At 39.1% G+C, this 23,357-nt stretch overlaps 1 protein-coding gene across 11 annotated transcripts in view; it reads right to left on the reverse strand.

Moving 5' to 3' along the window:
• Window positions 1–8,853: 8,853 nt before the first annotated feature.
• LOC121894133 (dedicator of cytokinesis protein 3-like) overlaps window positions 8,854–23,357 on the reverse strand; it is a 215,056-nt gene continuing 200,552 nt past the window's right edge. For 9 of the 11 annotated variants that reach the window (XM_042406509.1, XM_042406510.1, XM_042406504.1 and 6 more), the window contains 10 exons: window positions 22,135–22,218; window positions 21,670–21,786; window positions 21,036–21,166; window positions 20,236–20,380; window positions 19,486–19,567; window positions 19,212–19,330; window positions 18,657–18,744; window positions 18,360–18,479; window positions 14,302–14,387; window positions 8,854–13,168 (listed from right to left, as the gene is read on the reverse strand). In XM_042406509.1, coding sequence (XP_042262443.1) covers window positions 12,476–13,168; window positions 14,302–14,387; window positions 18,360–18,479; window positions 18,657–18,744; window positions 19,212–19,330; window positions 19,486–19,567; window positions 20,236–20,380; window positions 21,036–21,166; window positions 21,670–21,786; window positions 22,135–22,218 — 1,665 coding nt within the window. In that variant the 3' untranslated portion in view covers window positions 8,854–12,475. The remainder of the gene's footprint in view (window positions 13,169–14,301; window positions 14,388–18,359; window positions 18,480–18,656; window positions 18,745–19,211; window positions 19,331–19,485; window positions 19,568–20,235; window positions 20,381–21,035; window positions 21,167–21,669; window positions 21,787–22,134; window positions 22,219–23,357) is intronic. The other 2 variants (XM_042406506.1, XM_042406512.1) reach the window with 2 other exon arrangements.

Below are 23,357 nucleotides of genomic sequence, written 5' to 3' on the forward strand. Positions count from 1 at the left end.
CTGTATGTTGTGACTGATTTGGATGTTTCTGTCTGTTCAAACTTTGATAAGAGAAACAAAAGTGATGATACTGTATTGGCTGGATTTTAAGATGACTGTAGTGACTTGATTTCAACAAAAACAAAACCTAAGCCACAGTGAGGGGCTGTTACCGGGACATGTAATAGACGCGTCGTCATGCGGCGGCTCCATGTACTAAATCAAACATCCTCGGACTTGCGCTTCAGATGTGTTTATTTATCAACGTGCACCACTAAAGCATTTGCTATCCATACACTTATATCTATAACTTGCATGAAAACAACAAAAAGGCTTAAAGATTAGCCTCTAAACGGCGGTCAAAAAACTGTGTGCTTCTCCCGGTAAGCAGCACACCTGAGGAGTAATTACCTCTTCCTCTACATATACATTTCCGTAGACTGCTGCTCAACACGCCACCTAATGTGGCAACCAGGGAGTAACCTTAACACAGTTTTAGATACAAACGGCTCTAACACACCGGCCTCTAATTGAATGGCCACAGACATTACAATTACCTTCACGTGTAAACAAATAGAGCCATAACTTGAGTGACATGCATATAAAAGTGAACCCAAACAACAACAAAACAAAAAAAAGAAAATTCAAACATTTGTAAACATAACCCCTTTTTTTGCGGAGGTCACTATACCTCATCCCTAATTGCTTGTGGCTTCCTGCAACAAGCAAAGCTTACTGACAGGTCTTTCCAAGACGTTTGTCTTCGTCTGGAGACGCACAGAGCGTACTAACCCTTTTTTGTCCGGGAAAGTTTCCAAAATTCTGCCCAAAAGCCAAAATCAACGAGGAGCAGCAGAATCCATTACAACAACAATGTCTCCAGGAATTAAGTTTCTCCTTTTCTGATTCCATTTCTGGCGTTCTTGCAGCAGAGGGAGGTATTCCTGTACCCATCTTTTCCAAAATAGATCTGCAATGTACTGAACTTGTCACCATCTCGTTTTCACATATACATCATCCTTGTTAAAAAGTCCAGGTGACATGACTGGTTTCCCTTTCATCAGAATAATGTGGTTGGGAGTGAGAGGCTCGAGGTCATTAGGATTGTCTGAGAGCTTGGTGAGGGGACGACCATTCAATATAGACTCGACCTCACACAGGACTTTCCTCACCATCCGGATAGCACGTTCCCAGACACCACCATGGTGTGATGCTGAAGGTGGGTTAAAGTTCCACTGGATGCCATCTTGCAACAGAACTCCCTGTATCCGTTTGTGATTTAATGATGATAGCGCGTCCCTCAGCTCTTTCTCTGCTCCCACAAAATTGGTTCCATTGTCTGAACGCATACTGGACACTGAACTGAACTGAACTGAACGTTTACAGAGACTTTGACCTCTCTTTACTTCCAAAGGCCCGAAGTAATCTACTCCGACATTTGTAAAGGGAGGGAGATCAGGAAGAAGCCTTTCCTTCGGTAGGTCTGCCATTTTTTGCTCGCCTACTCTTCCCTTATGTCGCCTGCAGAAGCCGCATTGTGATATGATTTTCCTCACAGCTGCATTGGAATTTGTTATCCAAAACTTGTTGCGCAGCTTGGACAGAGTGTGATTTCTTCCACCATGACCCACCTGTTGGTGAATATGCCTCAATATGAGCATGGAGATGTATTGATCTTTTGACAGAATGAGTGGATGCTTAGTCTCTTCTGGCAAAGCAGCCTTACTCAATCGTCCTTAAACTGTATTTCAAAGAAGTTATGACAATAATAATATTAAACTAAATGAGTCAGTTATGTTTGTTATGTAGCATCATCTGATATTTCACTCTCACTCTAAACTGTATTAATGCACATTATTCTTAAACTAAAACATTCCTCCATAAATGCATCTAGAAAGATTAAAACCAAATTAATACTTGATGAACCTTTACAGTTACTATTAGCTGTTAGGTTTAATATCTCCTGACATCTTAAAACATATTTTAGTAAGTTATGTTGCAGCTTGTGATGCTGTAATAACTTCTGCATTTGGTTTGTTGATGGTGAAACAAATGTTTCCTGAAAACCAGTTTACACATTACAAAAGGCTCCACTCAGACATTCATTTAACTTGAATGGTAAAACCCAGTTAAATCACTGGTCTGACACTACTTAGTTGTTACTAAAAATGTGTTAAATAATTCACACACAAACCCTGTAATAGATTTATAAATGGTTGTCACAACATGGCTGATTTAGAGACTGAAATCCTTAGAATCAGTAAAAGTTTCATATTATAAATGAAAAGAAAAAAGGGTCTTACATTGATAGTAGTTAGTAGATAGTTAATGTGTCACCAAAATATACTGAAGCTAACTGAACTTCTTATTAGCAGTAATTAGACTAGATAGAGAGATAGAGTGTTTATTAATCCCAATGAGAAATTACAGTGTTACAGCAGCCAAGTCACACATGAATCACACAACAAACAACATAAGACTCAAAGATTTTAGTTATTTATGATTTTATTATTTTATTTCTTAACTAGAAACTGAACTGAAACTAAAAACTAGGACCAAACTCTAAATATATACAATGACAGAGCCTGGTAATAATATGATACCATGAACCATGAAGACACATAAAAGCTTTGAAATCTACAAATAATGTGTTTATCTGTTTTCAAAGATTTGTGCAGCATGTAAAAAACCTTTAATTGTTCTCCTAGTGTAGGTCATGACCAATGTACAGTACATACACACACACACACAGTTACATTCTGAGTATTAACACACATTTTGTTCTGTGTTTCAGGGGAGAAGACTTTTCTTATTCTTTTTATTGTTTTTCTTCTTCTTTTTCTGTTTTCCTGTTGTTGCTGTGCTCTTCGACGTAAGTTTAAAAAGAGATTTTTATTAATAACATCCAGTGTGATCAATAACATCAAATCACATTCATGCAGGTGTACAGCAATGACACTATTACACTATGACACTTGTATTAATGTTTACTCTGCTGTTAACAATTATCCCAACTTGATTTGCTGCTGCAGTTCACTCCACCACCCCGACCTCCTCCTTATGTTTTTCATATTATTGTTGATTTAACTAAGATTTGTGTTTATTAAGGATTAGCTCTCTCAGCTGAATCTTTGTCACTGCTCAGATTCTTTGAGAGATCCCACAAAGAGCAGAATCTTTTCTGCCAAATCTGTAACTGTTCAGTCATTATGATCAATCCCTTGATGAAAGTCTTTTTATAAAATTTGGTTTTCAAAAGTGATTTAAAGCATAAGGCTGGAAGTTTTCTATCTGTTTCTTATTGTCAACAAATCTCATGCTTGGATTCAAACCAACAACGAACTGATCTACTAACAAGTATTGTGTGTGTATCCAAAGCCTGATATATCTTATTCCTCCGTTGTCCAAAAACTATTAAAAACACATCAGTGAGTCACACTGCTGCACTGGGTGACATGTTCCTTCATTATGATGAGTTTGGTCACGTTAGTTTGTTTAGAAACGGCTCCAAAGACAAATAACAGTGATCACGTTCTCAGTCTCAGGAGAGTAGTTCTGTGTAAGGTAGACGCTACTGAGCATGTGCAGGAATGTGGTTCTGTTTATAGCTTCACTTGCTTGTTGTGCTACATATCACAACCTCTTGACTTTGTGACTTGAGTTTATGGCAATTAACATATCAACCCAGTACAACGCAGCATATTGATCTGTTTTTAATGATGTATTCATAGAATTTCCAGCTGTATCCTTTAAATTATCAATAAAATCTCAAAATCAATTCTAAAACTGATAGGTTAGTATTGACTGTTGGGAGTTTGGTACAAAACAGAACTGAATTCATGTCTTTCCAAAAATGTCACATCAGTGTATCATTAAGAAAGTTTGGGGAAAAAAAAAAACAACAGATTTCTTATTTTTTTGCATGTTTGTCACACTTAAATGTTTCAGGTTATCAAACAAATTTAAATATTAGATAGCACAAGTAAACAGAAAATGCAGTTTTTAAATGAAGGTTTTTATTATTAGGGGAGAAAAAAAAATCCAAACCTACATGGCTCTGTGTGAAAAAGTGTTTGCCCCCCCCCGTTAAAGCATAACTTAACTGTGGTTTATCACACCTGAGTTCAATTTCTTTCAAGAAATCACTTAAATAGGACCTGCCTGACAAAGTGAAGTAGACCAAAAGATCCTCAAAAGCTAGACATCATGCCGAGATCCAAAGAAATTCAGGAACAAAGGAGAAAGAAAGTAATTGAGATCTATCAGTCTGGAAAAGGTTATAAAGCCATTTCTAAAGCTTTGGGACTCCAGTGAACCACAGCGAGAGCCATTATCCACAAATGGTGAAAACATGGAACAGTGGTGAACCTTCCCAGGAGTGGCTGGCAAAATTACCCCAAGAGTGCAGCGACGACTCATCCAAGAGGTCCCAAAAGACCCCACAACAACATCCAAAGAACTGCAGGCCTCACTTGCCTCAGTTAAGGTCAGTGTTCATGACTCCACAGTAAGAAAGAGACTGGGCAAAAATGGCCTGCATGGCAGAGTTCCAAGATGAAAACCACTGCTGAGCAAAAAGAACATTAAGGCAGAAAACAGCTTGATGATCCCCGAGACTTTTGGGAAAATACTCTGTGGACTGACGAGACAAAAGTTGAACTTTTTGGAAGGTGTGTGTCCCATTACATCTGGCGTAAAAGCAACACCGCATTTCAGAAAAAGAACATCATACCAACAGTAAAATATGGTGGTGGTAGTGTGATGGTCTGGGGCTGTTTTGCTGCTTCAGGACGTGGAAGACTTGCTGTGATAAATGGAACCATGAATTCCGCTGTCTACCAAAAAATCCTGAAGGAGAATGTCCGGCCATCTGTTTGTGACCTAAAGCTGAAGCAAACTTGAGTTCTGCAGCAGGACAATGATCCAAAACACACCAGCAAGTCCACCTCTGAATGGCTGAAGAAAAACAAAATGAAGACTTTGGAGTGGCCTAGTCAAAGTCCTGACCTGAATCCTATTGAGATGCTGTGGCATGACTTTAAAAAGGCGGTTCATGCTCAAACCCTCCAATGTGGCTGAATTACAACAATTCTGCAAAGATGAGTGGGCCAAAATTCCTCCACAGCGCTTTAAAAGACTCATTGCAAGTTATCACAAACACTTGATTGCAGTTGTTGTTAAGGGTGGCCCAACCAGTTATTAGGTTTAGGGGGCAATCACTTTTTCACACAGGGCCATGTAGGTTTGGATTTTGTCTTCCCTTAATAATAAAAACCTTCATTTTGTCTTATATTTAAATTAGTTTTATGACCTGAAACATTTAGGTGTGACAAACATGCACAAAAAAAAGAAATCAGGAAGGGGGCAAACACTTTCACACCACTGTAGGTCAACCTCTCTGATATATATAGTGTGTACAGGGAAATACTGTGATAGATTTTGCACTCAGGATGGGATCAAGACTGTTGGGATTTTTTTTTTTTTTAATAAAATGTTGTTTTCCTTCCTGCAGGTTAACGTTGATGAAAGGAACTCCCTCTTAAAGACTCAAAAATTACAACATGACAAAGAGCTAAAATGTAAAATGCAAAGAAATGCGATTTACATCCAAAATCACAGCTTCAGTGTGACTGTATTGCCTGTCATCTTTGTTTTTCCTTCTCTTTGTGATTCTGGATCGTACATGTTAGTTTAGAAGCACATTAAACACACTGTGCAGAGAAAAAGAACCAGCAGCATAATTTTACAAGGCAAAGCAATCAACAAAATATAGCTTGTAAGGAAGGACAGTATTTTATCCAGGAGAAGAGCTCTCTGTACCACATCAGGCTCAATTACATTTTCATCATCACTAGAATCTACATTGTGAACATAAACCCAAACTGGGAACTCATCAAATCCTCAATCAGTCTATATCAACTAGCCTGTCTGCCTTCCTCCACCATTTAATGATGGAAAAATAAACCAGACTAAACAAATACACTTTGGAAATTACAATTATCTTTTTACGAGTATCAAAATATGTGAATGACAATCAGTCAAACATGAGGAACAGATTTAAAATGAATTCATAATACATCATCTGTACTGTACTGAGTGATATTTAATTAATAAATCAATCTTCAAACCAAATCTTACAGAAGCCACAAACCAGTTATTGATCATACAAAACAATGATAAACCTGACATATCAAATTAAGTAGTAAATGTATTCTTAAATCAACTTATACAAATGTTAAAAATGAACAATCTGAATACCCCTCTGATCAGTGAGAGTGAGAGTGATGCCCAGATAAGCCAAACCCAAGAGGAAGAGTAGTGACATGTTAGAGTATTTGAAGAGGAAGGAAGTGAGGGAGGCAGAGAGAGCACAGAGGGATGATGTCACACTCTGATTCTGATATTATCACCATTGATGAGGAGGCTCCCCCCCGGAGAGACAGTCCTGGATGAAGATGCAGGAACTCCTTCATGAAGCAGAGGTTGGAGCTGCATATACTGCAGTCACAACATTTACTGTCTGTAATTAATCATTGTTAATTAATTTACAAAGTGATCTTGACATATGACATGAATTTCAAGTGATACATTATATACAGAGCAAATTAGTTTTCAGGTGTACAAAGTAAGCAGCACCTTTTTACTCATGCTGCATTTCTCATATGCCTGAAACTTCCACTTTCTGTACCACTAAAATTCATTCCATGACAAGATTTTTTTGTCATATTACAGTTATTGAACCATGATTCTGCTGTTTTATGTTTGCTTTTTAAAATAAAATATTTCTGCAACAATAATTGGTCATTGTGTTTGTGAACTGAAAAACTAGAGAAAAGGTGAGAGATAAGATTATACATATTTATGACAGTGTGTTAAATGTAGTTATCAAAGTTCTCATTTAAAAATCAAATGTGGAAGATGTAAATATTTTGCATATGCATCATGTAAATCTGTAATGTGAGAGGATGAAGTCCTACATATGGACACAGACTGCACTGGACATAATATGACATTAGAAAGACGTCTCTTCTCTGGATCCTGATTCTTTAACTGGAGTCAGTGTCCATATTGGCGTCTCAACCAAGTTCACCTCTGCAATAAGACCACTTTACCTGCACAGTGAGAACTTTTACTTTTTATACTTTAAAGTCTCCCTCCACTCACAAACATGTTTTCTCAAAATCATGTTATCTGTTTTTTCAAAATCTGAGTTTAAAGCGTGAACCTGTGAGCAGGATTTGTGACATCACAACTAGTTTGGAGCCAATCGTGGTCCAAAATTCAACTTACACAGGTGTGATGTGGAAACTTGAAGCCTCCAGTGCACAAACACTGAGAATGAACTTTACAGTGAAGGAGGAAACATCTTGTGTCCAGCAGTTAAACTCCATAAACAAACAATATTTGCATATTCATAGATTCTGGATTTTTAATGAGGGAGAAGGAGGAGATGTAATGTTATGGATTTTAAAGTGGTAATTATACATCAGACACACATTATTGTTCCAAGCAGAGTATTTTCATCTGTCTTAATACATGTCTGGAGGAGATCTTTAAGTACATTTTGATGATAATACTTTTGAACTTTTACTTAGGTAAAACTGCAGTACTTTTACTTATAATGAAGTACTTTTACACTGAGGTTTTGCTTACTGCAGTAAATGATGTGAATACTTCCTCCACCACTGCAGTACTTACAGTCAGCTCCTGCAGCTTCTGTGTGTTTGTAGTTTAACTTTAAACATGTGAAATGAAGACAGACTGAATCACAGCTGAGTCAATAAAACATTATTGTTTAATGTTAATCATGAATCCACAACACAGCAGTTTAGTGAGTAGGAAAAAAAAACGTGAGTATTTACATCTACTGTCATACACGTCACAGTTTATACCCATGCTAACACCATGAAGACTTTTATATATATACAAGAAATACTTCTTAGCATCATTGTACAAAGGAGTACCATCATAGTAACTCACTATCTGGATTTGTCATTGATGCAAAATACACAAAATAATAAACCTCCCATCAGCTGCCCTGAAATAATCAGAATAATTAGACAAAAGGAAATCGTAATGTTTGCTGTTGTTTAGGTTTAAAAACAGTTTTACATCAGAAAGTACAAGGCAAGACGATCACAGTCTACATGTATACAAGGTTTGCCCTTTATGATCGGTATAAATACACTCTCTGCTAGTTTATGTACACAGAAATCACCGAATGTCGTCTTTCCCTTCACATTCCTCCTCTTCTTATCCGTCGCAGCGTTTATAAAAAACAAAGACATACAAACTGTGTTCAGTGGTTTTAGTGTCACGTCATGCTGTTGCTCGTCTAACCTGTGCATCACTTAGAGAGAATTATCTTTACAGACTATTTCACAGACTGTAGCCCTCTCCCTTCCTCCAGTCACCTTTTCACATGTTTAACAAACATTTCACAATCAGTAGGACACTTTGCTTTTGTCACTTTTGTAAAGAACCAACACTTATAACATTTCCTCGCTCTCAGGCTTGAATACTGTTTGATTCTTTATTAAATAACTCAAACACTAAGAAGCCCAGCGGGAACAAATAGAAGTTGAATACTTTAAAATGGACATTATGAAAAATACAAGCAAGGCTTTACATCCTAAACTCTCACACTGACACCAGAGTATTCACAACGGTCATGTTCAGAGTGAGATCAATTATGATTTTACGGTTTTTTCTATATCAGTAATTGAGAGAGTTTGGTTGATAGACTGCAGGTGTTTCAGCAGAGTTTATTTCTGTTTCTATGTATTGCTGCTACTTTAATTCATCTTATTTAATTATATTTCATCTCATGTGCTTTATGAATTTACATTTTGTCAAATTCTTTAGAAGTCTGTGTTATATATTTTGAAATCTGTTTTATGTTCTGTGTTGTGCTGCTGTCAAATATATAGATAGATAAATAATAGATAATAAGTGGATGAATGTCAAACAGTTGGTGCTCTTAATGTTTTGATGGGCAGGATCAGGTCTGACCGAGTCATCAGTGATCATCACTGTATTAGGACTGTAGGTTTATGGAGACAGATACAGTAGATATACAGTTCTGGATTCACAGGCATTAAAAATGGGTAAAGAAAGAAGGAAACAAGGTGAAGATGAACCGTCTGATGAACTGTCCTGATTCAGCAACATAAGTACAACAAACTCGTCCATCAGTAAATATTCTGAATCAAACCTGCCAGAAACTCAGTTTAAATACAAGATTCAGATTCCTTTCATATATGAGTTAAAGAAAAAAATATTTAAATCACAGTATGCACGTCAGAGATACAAATGAATTTGCTTTGTGAAAAAGTCATTTCAAGCACATAAAGAAGTAAACAGGATTTACTACTTTAACTCAGAATTTCATCTCCCAGAACACTGTATGAAGAACGGCCACAGAACTAATGTTGTCGAAGCCTCACACACCAACAAACCCATGTGGCTGAGGTTGCTATGGCAACATAAAGTTAAAGTGAACACTGGGAAACCTACAGCCATTAAACTGTATGTTTGAAATTTCACCAACTTCAACCAAACACTGACCAAACATCTCCTGCACCAAATCAGTTCAACACTTTACATGTCTGAACGAAGCTGCTGCTGCAACAGTAAAATACTGAAAACAAATGTTTTATTGTCAATTGAAAGTTAATTTGGAAACACTAGAAATCCAACGACAGCCACAAGGCAGCGTCCTAAACCCTCCCACTCTACTCACTAAACCTTCACTGAACTGAAGCTGGTTTGTGTCCAGTTCTGGTTGATGTTTCCTTCACAACTTGTGTTGTTTAATACACCTTTTCCACAGCACATGTGGACTTGTCCCAGCTGGAACTAATAACATCCCATTGAGTCAACATGCATTAGGACCCAGAAACTGACACACCTGAATGGAATGCAGCCGTCGTTAATGTCGTTAATCACACCTGTGCTTTTCCTGCTACAGTATGACACATTAAAATATCTGCTGTGAACAAACGTCTCTCCTGCACAGCTCATTAATCTAATGACCTGTCAATCCACACAGCCAGCATCTGAAGCAGGAAATAAAATATTCATGTTCATATTCACCAACACATTTAAAGGATGAGACGAGTGTTATTCCAAAAACCAAAACCGACGATGTGTTGTTGGTGTGTGTTTGTCTCTTGATACTTTCTGACTTCTCTACTCTCTCTTTGGCTCTCAGCTCCAAGCACATTTGTTCCAGCTGTAGATCTTTAAAAATTAGTCACAAATATGTAGTTTAATTTTTCAAAAAGGCTTCATAATTTCCTAAAACAGTTTCTAGCAAATGTTGCTCAAACAGGATTAAGTAGTGTGTTGAGGACTATTTTCAGCGGCGGATTAATACACATTTGGTGCTCTAGTGAGTATTTACAGCAGCAGGACGGTGTGTTTGTGGCACTGAGCAAAAACAAAGCAGATAAAAACAACATCTAGTTAGAAACAAATGTATGATTTTGAGTTTCTTGTATGTTTGAGACTTTGTGATTAAGATCTACACACATAAATCTGACTGGACTCAAATGCTTTTCATACAAAGTTACAGCTCATAATGTACAGCGTCTTCTCTTGTTATAGTGAGAATATGATCCAGAATCAGGCAGAATACACTGAGCATTGTGACAGAAGCAAGGTGTGGTGGTTAACCAGCTAAATCTGGTGAGCTAACAGCTGTTCTCACTTATGTTTTCTTCATCTCAACCAAAAAACAGAGAGGAGGGGTTGGTGGCTCAGGGCGACAGCATCAACACACTCTAAGCTGGTGGCTAAAAATAAAAAGTTTGACATTTTTTAAAACAAAAAAACACAAGAGTATAGTCCTTCACAGTACTTTTACACCAGTATCACCCAGATGAAATCTTGTAGATTTAATGTTCTTGGTGATTTAAGTGGTTCTGCTTCTTAAAACTATAAACAGACATCAGTGCACAGAACTCCTCCAGTGTTCCAGTAATTTATCTTTGTGGATCTCTCACAGTCTCTATTTAAGCCGTACCTTTCAATAAATGAACATGCATACAAAACAGTACCCTGATTAAAAAAAATACAGTCATTACAGTTCATTACTTTCATAAAAAAATGGCAAAAAGTGTATATTTATTATAGTTAATTATTCTCTATAAATCCATCTGATGCCTCGCACACATTTACAGGTTTGTCTTTCTTCCCTTGAACGCATCATCAGCTAAAATAAAACCCTCACAGGTTAACAAATCCTCTTCAACTTCACAACCTTCAATTCAATTATTTCTTGACCCCTGAAATGTTGGAATACAACATTTTCAGGAAGCTACGACATCAAAACCTGCCAGTGTTTGTGTGTAAGGCGTCTTCACGTCGTCCCTTTAAACAAGTGCACATCATGTTTCATCAAGCAGCTACTGATGGCTCCAGAGGCCATTTATCTTGCATATTTCTACACTGGTTTCACCTTCGATCAAAAGTATAAGGATTAAATATAAATTATATTTATATATTTCTATATACTGTATTACATTTATCTACATACTTTGATTCTTTTGTTGGAAAATATAAATACTTTTCGGCTCCGTCATGTCCGTTGTTTATTGTTAATACTTCGGGGGAAAGTGAGATTGAAATGGCTTCTTTCAGTCGTCACACTGTCGATCTGTTTGCATAAAAAACACTTTCTGTTTATCCCGTGAATAAAGTGAAGATGTGAGGAATGAAGCAGAAGCATTTACAGCTTCTATATGTTATTTGGCTGGTTGTTGCTCAGGTGGAAGAACTAACTTGTGCGTGTGAGTGATACTGACGTCTTCATTATTATTCTTCTTCACTTTTTCCTCTTTTTGTTTCAGTTTGATCATCACTTTATTTGTACGCAGCATCTAAATAATCCCGAGCCTCAACGTTTCTGCATTTCTAAACAAATATGTGAAGATTATAATTCTTATATGTTTTGGTGCTTTGTTGCTTCATTAAAGTGCTGCTTGTTTTAACATCTTCAGAACAAGGTATCAACAGGATATAACCTCTATTTACCTTTTTAATTAAAGATCTTTAACCTTTCTGAATCATAATATCTGATTAATGTTATAAGTGACAATAAAATCAATAAAGCACACGTGTGTCAGAATTAAATTACTTGATTAAAACATATTTCTTAATGTAACAAAGCAAATGAAGCTTGATGTGCTCGTATCAGGATGTAATGACATCAGAACGGTTGTTTGGTTAAAGGAAAACATTTCCAGGTGTGAGGACACAGAGTTGGCTTGCTGAAGATGGGATGTGAGAGAGCAGAATACTTTAACCTTCATCTCTCCTGCTCACTTAGGACCTTCAGATTTTTACCTTCAGTGATTAGTTTAGTTTGGTCACTGGACCAGGACACCTGGGGGGTTTCTCTCAACATCACTTCTCACTTCTTTCTCCTCTCGCTCTCTTCTGGAAAGAGTTTATATTCTGTTTATTTAAATCCTCCAAGTTATCAGCCGACACTTCACTCCTCACTGACGCCGTGTCCCCACGCCACCTTAGCTTGCTCCTCCTTAGTTGCTGCGATTATGGGCTGGGAGATCTTGCGTGGCATGGGCCGGGGTGCAGACGGCTGTGGTGGTGCAGACTGGGTGTTCAGGTCCTCTTCAGGGATACACCCCTCTCTGAGGTAAGGTTTGGGGGGCAGGGCTGGAGGAGGCTCATGGAGATGGTAAAGAGGCGGGTGGTGTGGGATGTAGTGTGGGTGGAAGTGGTGGTGATAGTAGATGTGTTGGGGGTGCGGCAGGCCATCCTGCTGCTGTGGTTGTGCTGGAGCTCCGGTGGAGGCCAAACCCGGAGCCTGGGGCTGGATTTGGCCCCCGGCCTGGGCCGGGGTGACGCCTCCTGGAGCGGAGTGGCTGCGGCAGGGTGGGGGTTTGACTCCGTCCAGGACTTCAGGCTCAGAGACGCTGTACCTGACAGGCTGGTAAGGCGAGTCGAGGTCTTCCTGGTCAGTGGTCCAGGCCTGGCTGCTGGGGACGGACTCTAGGGTGTCTGTGCGGCTGGCTGGGGGGTCAGAGGAGGAGGCGGGGCCACCAAAGTTGCTCTCACTGAGGGAGGAGACTCCAGAGCTGGCGCTGCCTGACAAGGTGGAGTTACTGCCATCCAGGATGGACTGTGGACTGGTGGGCGAGGCAGGTATAGGGTGCAGGGGAGACTGGAGAGAGAGAGAGAGAGAGTTAGCATTGATTTATCCAAATATTTATACACACTGTATGTAGATTCATGTGTTGTAACATAATGATCTGATGATCCTCATGTAAAAACATTTATACAATAAAATTTGCCCAGTGTGGCTGACAGCAGTTACATAAAAATGCTCAAATATGGTGTCATTAGCAGTGATGATACGTTGCTTAAAAATAATAAAGCTACAGTATGTATTTGCTTTAAACAAGCTGCTATTAGCAAATAGTTCCATCCAGTATTCAGGTAAACATATAATCTGTATATTATTTATTTAGAAATACAAAAAGTGTGTTTAAAAACTGCTCAACAGCTGGAGCAACAGCTGGTGGTGTTAACATGTAATAAAGGTCTTGTGTACAGCGAAGATAAATCAAAGATAAGAGCTGTCTTCTCTTTGCTCTCGTTCAAAGGTCAGTACTGTAGCATTAACACAGTGTTTATAATAACCTGTAAGAATAAACGTGTGTGAAGTATTTTCTTGGGCAAAATAACAGGATGAACTGAATAAGTTAAGTGTTTGTGTTGTGTTTACGCGTGAAATCGACAACAGGGAGGTTAGAAAAGTACAAACTAAAGAAAACTGAATAACAGACAGAAAACAGGACGACATAGAGAAACGGAGAGGAAGGTATCTGAAAAGCATCAACTATGAGCAGGAAACCAGACAGAAACTAGAGAGATCTCCTTCACTCATCTCCTCTCATCTCAGAGTTAAAACTCAATAGTGAACTGCATGAAGTATCAAAAAAAAACAAACACACAGGGACAGAATGAACTCAAATGAATTTTGCTCATAAACTTTCACAAAGTCTTTCTCTGGATGGCTTGTTTTGTTGTTAATGCTGTCTCACATTTCTTCAGTGTTCTTGAAAGTTGTGGATTTTTCACATTTTGCACAAAATTGTGCAGAAATGTAGATGAAAACATCTGATGTGATGACAGTCAGTGAAATTGTAAACTATTCAACATAGTTCAAACAAAAATTGACACAAAGAAATTCAGACAAACTGATGTGTCTTTCTTGGGGAGTGCAGACAGACAAACAATCATCCAGACCAACAGCAGGAGTGAGGAGGAGGAGGAAGAGGAGGAGGAGGGTACCTTTCTTAAGGAGCGCGCAGGGAGGGCTGGAGGGAGGTCGCTGACCTGGTGGTGGAAAGCGTCAAAGTGCATCGACAGGTGTTGCCCTACAGGGGGAGACACAGCAGGACTGACTGAGAGAGATGCACACGCACACACACACACACACACCTCAGACCAGAGAAGAAGAGGAGGAGGAGGAGGAGGAGGAGGAGAGGAGGAGAGGGCAGAGAAGGCAGAGGGAGAGAGAGTGAAGTAGAAGTGGGGAAGAGGACGTGAGGAGTGGGAGGGCAGGGAGGAAGAAGAGAGAGAGGATGGAGAGAAGGGAGAGGAAGAAAAGGAGAGAGTAGAAGTAGGGAGAAGGACCAGAAGAGAGGAGGTGGAGGAGTGTGTGTGCGTGTGTGTGTGGGGAGGGGGGAGGGAGCTGCTACACTGGTCAACTGGTTTTGATTCTATAAATAATTTTCAACTTATTTTAAACGAGATCAGTCTGTACTGATGAACAGAAGTTAAAGGGACAGTTTGACCAAATCACACACTCAAAAACGCTTTCTCTCTTACCCACAGTGGTATCAAGCCATGCAGAGAGAGATATCCACCTCACAACTCCACAGTATTCAGTGTCATTTGGAGTATCATTTGTGGTGACATGTTTCCAGAAACAAGTCTCAGTTACTCAGCTGTCAGTGTGAAAATGTCTTCAGTTGAAAGTAGTTCAACATCTAGAATGACCAAAGTTACTGCAATTAATCCTGATTATGAGTTAAACCACCAGAAGTTGTTGAGCTGTAGCTTCAGCTGTAAGTCAAAGTTCAGACCTGAGATATACACAACAACAACATCTCACACATATGAAACCACATCTCAACAAAGCACCACACACACACACACACACACACACACACACACCAGCATACAAACAATGCAAATACACTGCTGAGGGACCTGAGTGGAGGTTGGGACACACACACATAACAAAATGCACAAACAAACACACACACAATACACCTAGTCTCTAAACCAGTGGTTCCCAACATGGACACCACAAGATTAATCATATCATTGTGCATTTACTGTGAGTATTTAATCAATTTAAAAATAGTTTTATGTTACATATTTAAATATATAAAAACGGAATAAAAAAACAATAAATATTAAAATTACCATATTAAAAACTCTGTAGCTAATAAGGTGACAACTCATGGTTGTTAATTGTCAAAGTAACACAACACACTTTCTCTGAGTTTTTCAGGAGCTCAGCAGTCAGAAAACACGTGACGGAACAGTTTGAGACGGTTTCGTCGCTGGTAAACATGAAGACAAACGGCTGATCAGTGGAGTCAAACCTGCAGCTCAGCAGCTCACATAACCCTTTAAAATGCCTGCAACCTTTTGTTTTTGTTTTGTTTTGTTTGTCCTTGTACATCTTAAATACAAGCTCATTTTAATTTAGAGGAAAATGAAAGAAATACATGTTATTTAATATTACAATGATTATATCCAATAGTGTTAATTGTTTATTTCATGTTAAATATTTATCTGTAAATGTGTACAGCATATACTGGCTTTAATTCCGAGTGATTGAGAATGGGTCTATATTATTTAAAGAATATAGCTGCATCTGTATCAAAGTCTGATATATCTTATTCCTCTGTGCTGTAGATCTCCGTTGTTATGTGAGCCACATCGCTGCACTGGGAGACATTTTGCTTCATTATGAAGAGTTTGGTCAGGCTCGGCTAGTGCTACATATCACAACCTCTTGACTTTGCACTACATTATAAATTTCTCAAGGAACATCAGAATAAAGTCAAGAGGTTGTGATGCAGTATGTAGCACTGAAGCTCTGTAAATGAAATGTGCAGTGGCGTCTGCCGTACTAGGAACTTCTCTCCTGAGAGATGAAACAATTTTATTGCTGTTATTAGGGCCTATTGTATTTTGTGTGTTTGTTTGTTTCTTTCTTATTATTCCCCCACTTCAGACCTAAATTTGACCCCCTAAACATGCTCAAAAACTCACCAAATTTGGCACGCACATCAGGTCTCATGAAATATTTGATAAAATGTAAAAATGAACACCCAAAGTGCCAAAATGTGCTCTCTAGAACTACCTATGTGTAACTAAAATGGCCACCAAGGCCCGTAGGAATGTCGTAGAGAGATCAAACCAAAACTCAATTATTCGTCTCATCAAGACCTACAAATAATACACCCCTGACCTAAATCCAACAGGGAGTCCGCAATTAGCCTGTCAATATAAGACTTTGCCTCAATTTTGGCCCCCGAACAAACGCTATCTCCTCCCAGGGCGTTAATGGTATCGATTTTAACTGTAATAACTCGAACAGTTTGGATTTTATAAGCCCAGACAGTTGCACTGCCACATCACCCTTACAATGTAAAGCAATGGGGAGGCATGTACTTTGTGTCAAACAGAGGCTTTTGACGTCTTAACCATAAGTCTAACCACTTTTCCAACCTGTATCAATGGATTTGCAACGAAATTTCCTATAAGAAAATATGATTTTAATGTAAGATTTGGCCAAAATAATGAGGAGATTTCACAAGAAGAGCACTCTGAAATTCTCCTCTCCTCTCAAATATTTGGTTGAAATAAACAATTACCAAATCTCAGTATTATTTACAACATATTTTTTCTCTCTTCTTTGGAAGAGACAAGTAAAATGATGCTCCAAGGGATGACGGCCTCCCTGACCAATCAACAACCAGAATGCAATATTGACATCGAGTTGGTCCAATGATAGTTTCCAGAATTCATCTTCAATTCTCTCCACTGTAAGGCAGAGTAGCAGCAGTAGACAACGAGCAGTAGATAGCTCCTTGCGTTAGCCAATGCAACAGCTGGCTTGTTGTAGTAGCCTGAAGGACTCTTAAGACATCCATAGAAGGACTGTTAAGGACTGTTGCTAAGCTAATGGGAGAAATTATCTGGACTGTGCAGCGCAGCAGCAGCAGGACACCACTAGGGAGCGGCTAGAGAAAGCAGCAACCGAAGACACAACTAGGAGAGTTAGCGTTGTTGCTAATGATAGCAAATTGTTTAAGCAGCAGCCATAAAGTTCTGTTAACTAACAAACAAGATGACAAACAGTCATAAATGGATGTTATGACATGCATACTTCATCTCTATGATAGAAAGAAGAAGACATCAGATAACGTGAGTCAGATACAGCTTCTCTCTCTCTGTCTCTTTGAGTGAGCGTGATAGTTTAGTAAAACAGTGCTGTAGAAAAATACCATCGAAACTAAAATTTGTAGCTCTGTACTGCAGTTTTTCCTTTATTAGGGCCCGAGCACCTAGCGGTTTGCTCACACTCTCCATTCAAATATATGAGTATTTTTCTGTGTCGAGCTGCAGTTACTTATTGTCTCTACACACCTGACAGTACACATTTCAATCAGACTTTCACCAGGTCATGTGGGTTAAAAGTCTTTACTTTTCTAAAAATAGACTTGATGAAAATTAGGAAATTAATTTGTTTTACACACAAACTCATCAAGAGTTTTCAATTTACTAATTGAAATTCAAGTGAATGGGCCCAAAACTTGAGCTGAACACGTCTACATGACAATATTCCATCAGTGATAGAAACTGGCTGAATAGCGCCCCCTACGAAATTTCAGTGACGCAGTGCCAGCAGCAGGCAAAATAGTGGACAAAGGAAGTGATGTTTATCTCCTTCTTGCACTGTCTGAAAACAGTCCGGGTCTGAAGACATCTACATGCCCATGACAGAAGCCCTTCGATTGCACCGCAGCCCGACATGCACGGAGGCGCGAGGGCCCGTTCAACGCTGCTTGCAGCTTTAATTCAATCTAAAATTGTTAAAACTGATAAGCATGTGTGTATATATATATGCATATTATATTGAGGGTTTGATTGCTCGGGGTTCCATAACATTTGCTTTTCCTTAAAAAAGTTTGGGAACCACCATTCTAAACAGGCAGAAAGCACTTGACCCAATTCAGAGATGGACAAACACATGCACAAAAATGCATACAAACACAGAACAAACACACACACACACGCACACACACTTAGCAGTAGTGTCATACCATGAGGCTGGTTGCGTGGGGGCACAGGAGGCGCCATGACACTGCCAACGTGGGCAGAGAGGAAGGGGAGGGCTTCTCTGGTACCACTGTCCAAACTCCAACTACTGGGGGTGGTGAGGACTGAAGGAGGAGAGAAGAGCAGAGGAGAGGAGAGGAGAGGGGAGGAGAGGAGAAGAGAGGAGAGGAGCAGAGAGGAGAGGAGAGGAGAGGAGGAGGAGAGGGGGAAGAAGATCAATGGACTGTATTTTTACATATAATCTTGCACACTGTGTACGTCTGTATGAGTGTTTGTGCTACCTTTCTCAGCTACAGAGAGGTTGGGGTCACTGCAGGGTTTACATGGACCAATCACCTGATGGAACAACGCTCGCTGGAAGTTTGTTGGCTGAAGAGAAAGTAAATTAACAGTTATACAACTAATTATACTTGATGAGCTAAAGTATAATCACTGTATAAAAAGTTACTGTTTTATGCATCTCATACAGTTCATCCTGCATCCTGCTGACACTGTTGGAAATACAATATTTTGAAAGATTACTTTTTTTTCTTTCTCAGCCATCCAAAAGCCACCTCAAGATAAATTAATAGACACAGTGTGTGTTTCTCCCACTAAACTGAAGGTTTCTAGTCAGTGAACAGAAAAACATGGACCTGGATGACATAGACTGTAGTACAAAACCAGTCCTGAGGCATGTGGCCTATGTATTACTTCTGTTTGAAAGGTCAGATTATAATTTGTCACTGTTCACCACAGACGACTGTCACTACTGTGGTTCAGGCAGAGATATAGACAAAGTCAGTTTCAAAACTTAAAAGCATCATTGCGTCATATTGCTTCCATCCCTTCCATACCTGCCCATTCTCTGTGATGTTGGTGTACATTGCACTGCTCGGTCTGTCTCTGTGTGGTGGCAGCAGCATCAGCATCTCTCTGTTGTGTCTGTATTTGTCTGGCAGAGAAGGAGAGCCAACTGCAGACAGGAGATAAAATGTACCAGAAAAAAATGTATATTGTAAAATTCTGACAAATGCATGCGTCTAAAAACAATGTCTCATGTAACCTCATGTAAACACATTTTTCTGTGTTGAAATAGTGCAGTTATGTATCTGTATCTGCGCTGCTTACCTCTAATGGTGGAGGGGGCGGAGTTTATCATCTGAGAGGGTGCTGAGTGGGTGGAGCTAAGACTGGAGGAGGAGGGGCTTGCCTGCAGCGAGAAAGTCGTGATAGTAAGAAAATATGAACTACAGTGACACAAAATTGTGGAAACTTGAAAGCAGTGACGTTCAACTATGTAAAAACAAATGAAAAAGAAAAGAGATAATTATAACTAGAGTTGTAATATTAATTCTTTCATAAACCTACTAATTAAAGCAGCCTTATATTTTAGTCTTAAAAAGTTTTAACATGGAGATCAATCTTTGTTAAAAGATAGCATTTAAAGTTGTGTTATTGATGTAATGTGGTGTTTTTTAACTCGCCATGGGTCTAATCAGCCTGTTCTACATGATTTTCAGACGTAGTGGAAACACTAACATAAATGTACAAAAAGGACTTTTAGTTTCTGAGATTAGTTTCTCTGTTTCCTTTTATCCTGTGTGTCAATAACTGCTCCCATGCATGCTCCAATTTACCTTGTTGCACATTATATTTCATACTGTATAATTTAATATATTATAAAGTTGGAAGTTCATCCAATCAAATTTAACTACTGTTCCTTGTCATAAAGCATCGGTTTAAATTGCTGTATGTATTTTTTATTTGACAAAATCACACAGTTTCAACAACAAATTGATAAATATCTGTTGTCCTCTTATGGATTTGCCCCAATGTGCACTTGTTTTACTGACCCTGACAGCCCTGAGCACCACTGACCTGCATGCGGTAGAAGTCCTCTGGGTGTTCCACCACCATGCCATCGGCCAGGATGAGCAGACTGCCAACATTCCCCGTCTCACTGGAGTTGTGAGAGGAGAGAGAGGAGGAGGAGTTGCGCACTGGAGTCAAAACGGCTATGGGACTGGGAGGAGGGAAAGGAGGGACGGCGGGGAAAAAGAGGAGTGGGGGTTGAAGTAGAGGGAGGGAGGAGAAAGAGAAGGAGGGTAGGGAAGGAGGCCAAGAGGAAGGAAACAAGAACAGAGTGGGGGAAGAGGCATGGCGAGGAGAGGAGGGGAGGGGATGGACAGGAAGAAGGTCCAAACGAGGAGCCGTGCAGAATACAACAGAAAATAATAGGAAGGAGACCAAGCAACACCCAAAACATGCATGAGGTGATTTAATGAGAATGAGAATGAAGCAGGAGTTTGGAGTCAAGACATGCAGGAAGCAAAGATGTAGAGTGATGATGGAGAAAGAGGGAGAGAGAAAGAGAGAGAAAAATGGTAGAAAGTCAGTGTGATGTGTGAAGTAAAGAGTAGAAAGTACACAGATGCAGTGAGGAAATTAGCAGAGATCCTTAATGATACAGATACAGCAGATGATAACAGCACACGTCATTGTGAGGAGAGATGGAGAAGAGCTGAGAGGTGTATGTGTGTTGACTATAAAGTGTGATGAGGATGTGACACCATGTGAGTGTGACAGGCCGTTGCTCAATGAAGACGAAGCAGAACAATATTACAGTGCAAAGTCTCAGTCGTGGTTAAAGTGAACGTTTGTGTGTGTGTGTTGCTGACCTGTGCCGGTGCATGAGTTTGAAGCCCTCGGGGCTCATGGGGCTGTGAGAAGCCAGGATCCCTCTGGGAGTGTTGGCTCCTGAACCAGCTTTGTCTAAACCAGGCAGACCCTGCAACGCCACGTAGAAACACTGCTCTGAATATTCACACTGCCTTCGGATATATGCTTGTATCATATGTGTATGTATGCATGCATGTTTGAAAGAGACTCTAAATTTAAAACAAGAGTGTTGACCAGACAAATTCACATATAGTTATGTTGGGAAAATCACTTGAAGCTGCTGAGTAGGATCTAAAAGGTGAAATGTTCAGTTTCACAGGCAGTGTCACAAGCTAGCTAGAAGCATAATAACATCCTCTTTGAAGAAGCTGCTAATTAGCTTTTTCCACTGTGATGATCTTCATGCTTCCAGCATGTTTACAATAGAAGGAATCCTCTTCTAGACTCAACATTAGTTTAGTTTTGGTTAGTCATACTGTATTTTGGCTTTGAAGAGCTTACAAAAGTATTTCTGAACAACTGTTATGTGTATGTTTTTCTCATTATTTTTCTTCCCTGAGCTCTGCGGCTTTAAAAAAAAGTTGAAGTAGAACAGACTGAAAGTTGTTGGTGTGAATGTTTTTCTGCACTCACGTGGCAGAGGCTGCTCCGCATCATCTGGAACTGATCTATCAGCTTCTTGTGCAGGGGACGCATTTCTGGGTGCACCAGCTTCTCGTGCACCGCCAGGCCGACTCCTAGAATGTGAACCTGTGGGAAACCAACCAAACATCACTGAATATTTTTAGTGTGTAGAGAGAGTGGACGTCCTAGTGCGACTATTAGGTCAAACTTTCCTCATTGACCAACACTTGATGAGAAACTGTATCTTTTTATCAATTATCAACTATTGGCTGGATTTCTTCAGTGTTTGACATGAGAATCAGTCAGACTAAGGAACAGGCCAAAGGATAAAAATCTCATATTAAGAGGTTTATGAGACAGATTTGTCTTATCTGATTATTTAGTTAGTCAGCTGTCCATAAACGAAACATCAATGAAAGGCTTCTAATTTCTTGTAAATGAGAATACACTTAGGGCCTTTAAATAATATCTCACCTGCTCCTGCATGAGATCTTTGAGCTGTGTGATCTTCTCTGTGTCTTCAGGGTGGCTGGTGATGTAGTCTTTGTCAAAGAAAGCCTAGTCACCAAGAAAAAAAACATCATTATAAGCTATTATCACTAATGAATGTTATTTTCTTATGCAACTACCTGAACAGTGATGGCAGGTGAATTTTCATAATAACCTGAGGCTATATTGAGCCTTGTTAGAGCACAGAACGTCCCTGTTTTAACAGATATGCAAACTACCAGTGAAGAGAAGCAGGAAGAAGATTTCACCCTAACTCACCTCTTTACCCAGCACCCGACGGATGAATGCATCAGTTACCTTCATGCTAAAACTATCTGTAATGTCATTTGATTAGAAGATCATGTTGGATTGTTTGTGATGCACACAGAAGTTTGAGCAAAATATTTTATATGCGTGTATATAAACTATGATTCTATGTATCTGTGACTGTGTTTGTAAGTTGATGTGCATTAAAGTCATTATACAGCATTAACTGGTTTATTGCTTTTATAAAAGCAAAAAGTCAAAAAGGTTTTCACACTCTGAAAGATGTCTCAGAAATCTCTTTGCCTCTATGTTTCTGTTATTTAATAAAAGAGATTTCTGAGACATCTTTCTGAGTGCGAAAGCTTTTTTGAATTTTAATTTGTTCCCTTGCACCTGACAAGTTCCTGGAACGCAGCTTTTTTTGAAAATTAGTTCTATAGAAGGACATACACATTAATGATGTAACATGTCATTATCATAAATAACCTGAGAAAAAAAACAGATGAGTCTCGTATGTTAAGTTATGCATATAAAATAAAAACAATCAATAACTTCCATCTGGAAGGAAAATGCTTTTAGCAGAAGCAACACTGAATCTCCATTAGCATATTAATATTCAAATGAACAACAATACAAGTTTACATTTTCAGGTTTTTTACACTTGCTTGAAATGTATTTAAGCCTCATGGGGACTGACTCAATGTTTTTAAAGATCCTTCCAGACATGTTTTAAGATGCATATAAAATCTCTACTTTGAATAATAATTTGTGCTTTTTCTCCACCAAAAGTTCAATTATCTTGTTAAAATCCTTAAAATTACATCTCCTTCTTCTCCCTCATATCGGACCAGGATGAGCTCAGATTAACTTTCCACTTTGAGCAGAAAACAGCCTTCTAGTGTCAAACTCTGCACATTACAACTGTGGGAACAAGAGGAAAA

Source organism: Thunnus maccoyii, chromosome 3 (assembly GCF_910596095.1).
Source record: "Thunnus maccoyii chromosome 3, fThuMac1.1, whole genome shotgun sequence".
Classification (NCBI taxonomy): Eukaryota; Metazoa; Chordata; class Actinopteri; order Scombriformes; family Scombridae; genus Thunnus; species Thunnus maccoyii.